We start from the raw sequence: 10,275 nt of genomic DNA on the forward strand, positions 1-10,275 counted from the left end.
GGGTGAGGGTGGGATAAAAAAATTGAAGTTGAAAAATATATTTTAAAAAAAGCTTATTTTTTTAACAAAAAAAATTGTATTAAAGTTGGAGGAAAGTTTTGGAAAATGTTTTCCTTACTTTTTGAAGGGAAGTCATTTTCCTTAAATTTGAGGAAAATGAGTTGATTTGGAAAACATTTTCCAAAACATTTTACCCAACCAAACATGAGAAAATTGGAAAACATTTTTGGGAAAATGTTTTCCTTCATACCAAACACACCCCTAGTGAACTTTGGAGTCTTTGCTCTTTTTGTCAAACTATGAACAAATATGAGTTAATGTGTCTTGGCAGTTGACTAACTTGCAGCACCTAACAGTTTAATTAATATGCGGACATCACTTTATAATGTCCTTTAAGTGTTGTTTAAAAGAAGAGAAAAATATGACACATGTTCTGCTTACATCTTCTGTTACGAGTTAGCAATATTTTCTCATACTGGAAACACCAAGACTTCTGTGATGATTTATTTTGGTATGTTTATCAAGTGCACTAGAGATAGAAATTACAGTAACATGCATAGCAAAAAAGATTACTCTAATATTTATTCTAGAGAAGTATTGAAGGCAAAGCCACTTTTTCCCTCCTATATTCCTGTATGGTTGTGCAGCCAAGATAATACAGGACTTGTTTGTGCAGGAAAGAAAAAACTGGTGTTGATAGGTTTTCACTAAGACAAGCTGTCATATTCATCTGTGCAACCAATCGGCCAGATGAACTGGACTTAGAATTTGTCCGCCCTGGACGTATTGACAGACGTGTGTATATTGGTTTACCAGATGCAAAGCAACGAGTGCAAATTTTTGGAGTTCACAGTGCTGGGAAACAGCTTTCCGAGGATATTGCCTTTGAGAAAGTAAATCGCTTGCTTCATTAGTTCTTTTTTTATCCCCCTTTTTTTCCGCTAAACCATTCATTCATATTCATTACTGAATCAAGTAATAAAAGCTACAAATCTAACATTTATTTCAACCCAACAAAAGCACTACCCTTTACCTTGCCCAAAATCCAAACAACTCCAAACACCTGTCTAAGAACTAGTAAACTTGGCAACAGCCTTAGAGCGTATTTGGTTTGACTTATTTTAGGTGCTTTTAAGCTAAAATAGCTTTTTAGCAGTTTTGGAGTGTTTAGATAAAATAAAAAAGTGCTTATAATCACCTATTTTTTAGCCAAAATAACATAAATAACTTATGGCTTTTAAGTCATAAGCCAAAAGCCAATCCAAACAGGCTCTTAGTTCTCTTAGTTCAGAATCATCATGTTTAGCCAACTCACCGGGCAACAAAAGCCTAACAACAGTCTGAATTTCCCTAGAAATGATGGTAGGCTTCTTATTATACCTAGCCAATCTTGAAGACTTCTGAGCAAGCTTCTCAAATATATCATTGATGAAATTGTTCATGTTCTCCATAGTCTTGCTTGAAATATCAATATCTGGGTGAACTTGATTCAGCACCTTGAAAATGTAGATCTTGTAAGTCTCAACAGTCAACACTCTTCTTTGTCCTCCTCTTCTTCTTGTCAGCACCACCAGCACCTGATTCCTTTGGTAGCTTCTTCCCTGCCCTTGGCTTCTTCTCTGCTGGTGCTTTTTCAGCCTTTTCCTCCTCTGTTGCTGCTGGTTTCCTCTCTGCTGGATTTTTATCTGCTTTTTGTGCCATTGGAACAGAAATTCAGAATCTGAAAATGGGTTACTAAGAAAAGGAAAGTAGAAGATTCTTGGCTTGTGAAATGAATTTGTGTTGGTGCTTCATTAGTTCTCATTGCTAGCTTGGAATCTCCCCTTCCATTTGATTTGCTTGAACGTAAAATTACTTTCACGTTATATACAGCTTCTTTTCAAGGGGTTAGCAGCAACCTTACTACTGCAGTGTAGTAACTGCACAGGCCAAAAGCTAGTTGTTCCTTTTCTTGTACTTAGTTGCGGGAAGACAATGATGTTCTTTTTGTTAGACTTAATGTATGCTCCATTTGGGATCAGGTTTAGGAATTTGATTGTTGAACTGTTTTCCTTGCACTTCTGCAGCTTGTCTTTCGTACAGTTGGATATTCGGGGGCAGACATAAGAAATCTAGTCAATGAAGCTGGAATAATGTCTGTAAGTTTGTTCTTTGTATTTTCCGTTGATATATAACGTCTCTAATCACTTTTGGAGCTTCATATCAGTTGACCTATTGTTTTCTTGACAAGTTCTGTTTTCTTAAACAATGTAAGTTATTGACAATTGGCTTAAAATCACCTAATTAACATGGAGACTTGTAGAACACAACATACATTTTTATAAGAAAAAAACGTATATTAGATTGCATATTTGAGATCACGTAATTAGCTTTTTGCTGTAACGGTAGACTTTACAGCATGATTTTCTTGGAAAAAAAAGGAAAATTAGATGGTGGATAGCAAGGAGTTTGCCTTCTGGGTTGAGCTCGTCGCATCGGGCCTGCCTAGTGCGGGTTACCTCTCTTGTGTGGTTTGCGAGCTATTGCATAGGAGCAAGAGTTTTACCCTGTGCGCACCCATAGAGTAGTGACTGTAAGTTTCCCTTGTCATCAAAAAATAAGATGGTGGATAGGATAACATAGAATATTTTAAGAGAAGTAAATGAGGCAAGCTTAGGTGGCTCTGACTGAAAGTTGTTGAGCGGATGCCTGGAAAGTAAACCAAATTATCAAGTCAAGTATAAGAGCTGTCACCACAAGTGCTTTTTAAAATCACCTTTCTTAATGATCAATTTATCTATAACAGGGGAAAACACAAACCATAAAATTGATTAAAACATCTTCTCAGGCACCCTTATAACTTAAGTGCATGCATCGCCTGATCTCCACCTTAACTCCTCCATCACATACCAATGTCAAACAGACACTGATAAATCCAAACTTTGACAACTGATTAAACTAATTAAAACTTAAAATTTATGTGATATATGCTAACTATTGTCCTCATTAGGAATCATTATTACAAGATTAAGGCTCGGTTAATCCAAGTTGAAATAGGGTATCTTTCCAGTTTCAGTTTTTTTAAAAATAGGGTGTCTTATGTATGAGGGAAAATGTTTTCCTCAAGGACAATCATGTTTTCTGGCTTTCCATTTTCTTGAGAGTGGTAGCTTACATGCAGGTAAGAAAAGGACATTCTAAGATCAACCAGCAGGATATCGTCGATGTTTTGGACAAGCAATTGCTTGAGGGTATGGGTGTTCTCCTGACAGAGGAAGAGCAGCAGAAGTGTGAGCAAAGTGTACGCAATCTTACCCTGTTGCTTCCAAAAGAAACAAGATGTATAGGTTTATTGTTTTGATCGATTTAAAATTTTGTAATAGGTATCTCGTGAAAAAAGACAATTGTTGGCAGTACATGAAGCTGGTCACATTGTGTTGGCGCACTTGTTCCCTCAGTTTGATTGGCATGCTTTTTCTCAGCTTCTACCTGGGGGAAAGGTGTATTATGTTTTCTGTGAACATAAGTTGTGTCATATTCATTCCAAGCTTTTGTTGACTCCAGTACTCAACTGTTGCTCGTTTGCCTGACCAGGAAACTGCAGTATCAGTTTTCTACCCTAGAGAAGATGTGGTTGATCAAGGTTATACAACCTTTGGCTACATGAAAATGCAAATGGTAGTAGCTCATGGCGGGCGTTGTGCCGAACGTATCGTATTTGGTGATGACATTACTGATGGAGGAGTAGATGATCTAGAAAAGATTACCAAGGTAGATTCCATTTCTTCAAATGTTGCAACATTCAAGCAGTGACTGATGAAGTGCTCTTGATTTTACCCATTGTTGTGTTGGTTGTGCTGGTAGCAATAACTATAGGGTGGTGGAGTAGTACAGTTTTATTGGCACATGAATGTTGTTGAGTCTCACATCAATGGTGGGATTGGGTACTTGGCCTCCTTATATGGTCTTGCAATCCACACCTCTTGAACTAGCTTATTGTGTTGAGTTAGGCCTAAGGTCTATTTCTTATCATGGTATCAAATTCAGACCTATCCAAATTCTCGGTTTACATGATGTTGAACACCCATATTATATTGTTTACACTCCAGTTGGCAGGTCTGAGCATCGCGGTGGGTGGGGGATGGGTATGTTGAATCCCACATAGGCGGTGGGATGGGGACTTGATCTACTTATATGATCTTGGGAAATCCCAGATCTTGAGCTAGTTTTTTGGGGTTGAATCACGCCGAAAGTCCATTTTGTACAAATGTTCTTGAGGTGTGGAGGAAGATAAAATTTAAGGTATTGAGGAAATTACAACATCTGTGAACGGGGATGATTATTAACAAAATCTTTGCTGGCCTTTTACATACCTACATATCTCTGTATGTTAGTACAAATGTGTATATATTTGCTAACTTTGCCTTGGCTAGCGTTAGTAGTGGGGAGGTGAAAAAGGGACAATCGTTGAGTATGTGATTGCTGTAAACTCAAATTTTTACTACGTCTATGCCAGATTGCTCGGGAAATGGTGATAAGTCCTAGAAACTCTAGGTTGGGCCTCACTTCTTTGACAAAAAAAATAGGATTGGGTGATCGGCCTGACAGTCCTGATGGTGAGATTATAAAATATAAGGTATGATTCCTTTGTGGAGCATGAACTGGCTTGGTTTAATGCTTTATATTTATTTTTCACAACATATTCTCGATTCACTAACTTGTTCACCTCCTTGGATGATTCAGTGGGATGATCCTCATATAATTCCTGCTGATATGACAGTTGAAGTTGCTGAGCTATTTACTCGTGAATTGACAAGGGTAACTCAAATTTCTTCTCTTATGGTTATATTTGGTTATTCCGGACAACAGATTTTGTTTCTCCATTTCTAATCTTTCAAAACATGAATTTTGCTTGTGGTTTTATATACTACATATACCACTTGTTAAATGCATCAACAATTTAAAACTGTCTAGGTGTATGCAACCAGCCACCACTTTTTTAATTAACCAGAGTGTCTGGCCCAGCTAACTCTTCACACCAACCTAAATAGGAAAAGAAAAAGAATCAAACCAGGCTTCTTGATTATACAATGCAAGTTCTGAAATTTTAAGTGCCATGGGCCTTCTTCCTATGTTCTTTGGTAATAACTTGTGGAAAGGTCATCTAGTTTTCCTTTTCCTTTTTTTCTTGGGTTTGTTTTTGCTTTATGGCTGATTTGAATCACGCAATCTAAAGCTTTAGGTCCAACTTCAGTTTCACTCTATTGCCATCAAAGTACTATTAACTGCCACAAAAAAAATTGAAACTGGAGAGCACTACAAATTCAGAAGGAAGATAGCTGCTAGCTTATTTAGTTCCATGATGCAACTTTGAGTTATCAATCTGTTACAAGCAGTTCATCACTTCATCTTCTACTCTTTTGCAATATAAAAGATAATCTAACTTAATTTATATCACAGTATATTGATGAGACGGAGGAACTTGCAATGAGGGGGTTATTGGCCAACAGGCATATACTGGATTTGATTTCCAATGAGCTTCTTGAACACTCAAGAATAACTGGATTGGTAAGATGAACCTGCAGTTGTATTCTCTACTCCGTTAAAAGTATATCTGGTTAGAAATGGAAATTTATGTAACCTGCTTTTCACAAATCAACTTTTTATCTCACAACAAGCAATGTTCTTCATACCAAGTGCAATTACTTTGCCTATTTTTTCATTATTATGAATCGCACAGAGTTGTATGAGTTGAGGCCTCACCAACAAGTCAATTGTATGAGTTGTTACATGCCATCTTATTTTCTGATTAGTTGAGGCCTTTACTTTTAACAGTTACTGATATGCTAGACGTATCCAATCTTTAAAGCATCATTTCAGGAATAGTTCTCAAAATAATAAAAGACAATATAGAAATGGTGCATCTATAAAAACTTCAAAAAGTAGAAATGGTGTATCTATAAATAAAAAAAATAAAAATAGAAATGGTTTTTTTTTGGATGAAATAAATGGTGTCAGAAATATTCTTGTGAGACTGCAAGCAGATTTTCACATGCAATCACACCAGAATAGGATAAAAATAGGATAGTTGAAATGGAGAAGTGCTACTGCAGAGTCATGCGACTGAAGGATACCTACCAAAGTGAAAGGTAGTTCTATAGAACAGTACAAGACTACAACAATAACATACACATTGTAATCCCACAAGTGGGGTAGGGTAGGATGTACACAGTCCTTCCCCCTACCTTTGTTGGGATAGAACAGTATAAGACTAACAATATCATATGGGAGCAAGTGTTGTGCTGCTAAAGTTTAAAATATTCACAAGATGAGTATTGAGAGATGCATATGATAAGATAGATGTGCGGGCATACAAGATTAGAAATCGTGAACTTACCTAGATATATTGATGTCAAGGTGGTGAGGTTCCTCAGTGGTGAACATTGGCAAAATGGAAATGGGTGGTGTTGGCCAAATGGTGGATGAAGAGTGTTTGGGAGAAGGGAAAGACCAATTTGGTGGTTGGGGCTTATTTTCTGTTTTTTTGCTATTGTGAAGGAGAACAATGTTTGGGGGTGGATAAGCTAGAGAATTCTTATTTCAATAGAAGTTATATCCAGGGAGGGTTACCTTTTTTGGCATTACTTGTGTTCAATAGACACATTTTGCACATAAAGCAGTCTTCAATAGGTTACACCCTTAGTTGAAGTGTCTAATTAAAAATATTTGGCAAGTTCAGGGGGCTGTATATGTTATCTGCCTAAATAATATTTGAACTAGTATGAGTAGTCCAACAACTAGAAGGTATATTTTGATGCTGAAATTTCTGACTGTTTTTCATTGTGGTTCAAATGTTTTATGATTTGATGGTTAGTTTTGGGATTGAAATGTTAGATTAGAGGATGAAAATATCTGGCAGAAAAAGTTGGGAGTTGATTTCCTACTTGAGACACAAAAATTTGATTGGACTTGGAAGTGCCTATAGAATGATACCGCAAGTAGAAGAAAATGTATTTCACGTTACCTCATGATAAAGTTTTAGTTGACTCTGTGACACGTGGTATAATTAGGGAGACAATTTATGGTGTTAATAACAATTTGCTCAACTTTGTACCGCTTAGAGTATTGTCAGGCTTAGAAACTCCCCAATTCAACCTAATGCAAACTAAGTTTACTGAAAAAAACCTATTATAAACTATTTGTATGCTCATTTTTACAAAGGGAATCTCACATAGAATTTCTTGTAAAGATTGCGTAATGGAGCAGTATATGAGCTACAAAGGTTAGTTATAATTGAACTAGCAGAGAGAAGAACCTATGTAATACCTATCATTCACGACAGAATCAAATAAGAGATATGTGTATACACCAAATGCCACTTCAAAACGAAACTTTCAAGGGCTCATGGAATTATTTGGTTCAGAAGGATTTACTTGGAACGTCAAAAGAAATGGTTCCTTTTATATCTTGCTAAATGTAGGATAGCGGTCAAGTGCCAGAGCATTGACAAATACTAGAGAGAATCTTCTTGATAGTTAGAAGAGGAGGATGCTATGACACAAAAGGAGCTCATTGTGGTACTGATACTTAAACATACATGCCAATTTAATATTCTTCGTTGTCACTCCTCAAGCTCTGTCAGACAGTGGTAAATTCAAGATGGATAATAAATTTGAAACTTGAACGGGAGATTTAAAATGACTTGCAGACTTCGTTTAATTATCACTTGGTACCTCCACAGATGTTTAGAGTGGATAAACACCTATTGATGAGCTAATTTCAATTAGTTTAAGCCTTGATAAACTGTTTCAAATGCATATTTCAATTTGTTTCCACATTACCAAGATTCAGGAAACGGGTAGTTTTTCCAAGCAAAACATTGGACATTTTAATTCTTATCCTCTGCCTGCTTTATTTGAGCATACTGCCTGGAATGGTAGAACCCATATATTTTCTTTAATTTCTATCTTAGTGCTTATTTGTGGATTTCGCCCTATTATAGAATATAAATTGAGAAAGCTTCTTGTGTGCCATACTAAAATTGGGCAAACTAGTAGGTGTCTATAGACGTAAACTTGTCGGTTTCTTTCGACAAGATTATACCGATGTTTATACCTAGAGCCTAGATACTGTACTATAATAGTAACTAGTACAGTTGGTGGATACCAATATACTCTGATGGATCATATGGGTTTACCCATATTTGACTCACTTTTGTAATGTTCGGATATCCAACCCATTTAAAATGAGTTGGGTTGGATGGATAACTGTAAATTTTAACCATATTGCCACCCCTAACCTATACTTGTAGGTTTTTTTAGAACAGAGACTACCTTATAATTTTCATCAAAATCTCAAAGTGTACTCTCAGTTTGTTTTGCTTGTCTACATCTTTTGTTTGCATCCTTATTTCTGTTGACACCCTCTGTTGCTTCTTCAGGAAGTAGAAGACAAAATGAGAGGGTTACGGCCTGCCATGTTTGAAGATTTTGTGAAGCCTTTCCAAATAAACATGGAGGAGGTAATATAATATTTGCAGATTCTCAATCTTCATATTTACTTTCCAGACATAATGTGGAGTCTTTATAACAATACCATTCTCTTCAACAGCAGTAATACTACTTTTTTGACTGCTTTAGAACGTGAGAATAGGGATCATATAGAATGTGTACAATGCAGCCCAGTATAATGTCTGCTGTTATTTTTGTTTTAAACATCCTGTTGCTTTGCATGCCGGGAATGGGGCTCTCAAAGTAGACTGTACAAGGCTTGCCACGTCTGTTACTGTGTTGTGCTTTTGCTTGATGGTCTCTGTCAGGGGGAACCTTCTTCCTTGTGAATATTTTAGCTAGCAATCTCATGCAAATTTTTATCAGGTTTCGTGGTTTTGATTTTCCCAATTATACTGTGCCAATAAAAATGTTTTATATTCTCAGGAAGGACCATTGCCTCATAATGACCATTTGAGTTATCAACCGCTGGACATTTATCCCGCGCCCCTCCACAGAAGTTAACATCAATGGTGGTTGTATGAGTCTTCTGGTCAGACCGACATCAGAAGTTGCCAAGTAATGAATGTTGAGGTGTAGAGATAAATGTCCTTTTTCACATCAACTCTGATCAATACCTTTGCAAACCAACAGAAAGGCTGCTTAGTAGATAGTTAGGTTGGGTTGCAATTGTTTCATTTTTTATTATTTTGTCACATTGTTTTCTTCTTTCCTTCTTTTGCCTTCTTTTCTTTTCCCTTAATTTATTTCATGGTTTAAATAGAGGAACTTTGTACAAGAATGTTCAGCAAGAGTTGTACTGATGTGAGGGCATTTACCTGAAGCTTTTAGTTAACTCAAAATCAAGAGCATAGTGTTGGCAGAACACACCTGTTTTTTCATAACCTACCCATATTTTAATGGGTTGGGTGAGTGAGCTTATATAATAGAAGAATAAGAACTCAGTTTGATATGAAAGATTTAGGAAACTCAAAGTCTTCTGGAGATTAAAGAATAGTGCATTTTACTTAGTATGAGACGAGACGTAAGTCCAAGGCATAGTGTGTAAGCCTCATAATTCTTTGAAATTTCAATTATGATGTAATACAAGAGTATAATAATACAAAATTAGAAAAATACATTAATAATTTAAAATAATTTAAAAGATGATTAAAGGAACTCACTGAAAATAAAACTTCTAGCATAATTCTACAAGTATAAATAATGCAATGATGTGAAAGCTATTATGAGATGCAAATCAATTCTAAACGTCATGAACTCTCAAGTCATAAAAGAATCATAATTTTTTAAAATATATTACTATCATACTATGCAATTTCCTTTCCATGGAGAGAACGACCATAAAGTATTATAGTAAAAATACTCCTCCACCATGAATAAAAATTATAGTTACTTTTAAATAATAAAATAAGATAATATGATACTATTGAGTCATATAACAAAAACATGTAGACCAATGAGAATTGAATATGTGAAATTTGGCTATTTATTTATAAAATAAATTAATGTTAAGTGAATATTCACCCTCACGATGTTCTCAAATGGAGTAGTAAATGAACAATACTACAACTTGATGTTTGAGTTATTCTCAATTTTCTTATTTCTATAGATGAAAAAAACTATTAAGCTTATCTTTTATTAAAAAAAATATGAGAGTCAACAATGTTAACTAATGAATTTGACAAAAAACTTGTGTAAAATCTGTTAGGTGAGTCCCGAGTGCATGGTGTCAAGTGTACTTAGGGTATACAATTGGACATTTAGAACGTAATCAGAACTAAGTCTC

General features: G+C 35.7%; 1 protein-coding gene and 1 pseudogene across 1 annotated transcript in view; one reads left to right on the forward strand and one right to left on the reverse strand.

Moving 5' to 3' along the window:
- Nucleotides 1-9,331, forward strand: part of LOC102589653 (ATP-dependent zinc metalloprotease FTSH 12, chloroplastic) — a 21,033-nt gene extending 11,702 nt beyond the window's left edge. Inside the window, exons 10-19 of the mRNA XM_006347058.2 lie at nt 677-893; nt 2,067-2,138; nt 3,161-3,280; nt 3,363-3,479; nt 3,574-3,750; nt 4,496-4,615; nt 4,723-4,797; nt 5,440-5,547; nt 8,420-8,500; nt 8,916-9,331. Coding sequence (XP_006347120.1) covers nt 677-893; nt 2,067-2,138; nt 3,161-3,280; nt 3,363-3,479; nt 3,574-3,750; nt 4,496-4,615; nt 4,723-4,797; nt 5,440-5,547; nt 8,420-8,500; nt 8,916-8,993 — 1,165 coding nt within the window. The 3' untranslated portion in view covers nt 8,994-9,331. The remainder of the gene's footprint in view (nt 1-676; nt 894-2,066; nt 2,139-3,160; nt 3,281-3,362; nt 3,480-3,573; nt 3,751-4,495; nt 4,616-4,722; nt 4,798-5,439; nt 5,548-8,419; nt 8,501-8,915) is intronic.
- LOC102589006 (histone H2B-like) lies at nt 1,001-2,045 on the reverse strand (annotated as a pseudogene).
- Nucleotides 9,332-10,275: the final 944 nt, after the last annotated feature.

The sequence above is a fragment of the Solanum tuberosum genome, unplaced genomic scaffold (genome assembly GCF_000226075.1).
Source record: "Solanum tuberosum cultivar DM 1-3 516 R44 unplaced genomic scaffold, SolTub_3.0 scf00083, whole genome shotgun sequence".
NCBI lineage: Eukaryota > Viridiplantae > Streptophyta > Magnoliopsida > Solanales > Solanaceae > Solanum > Solanum tuberosum.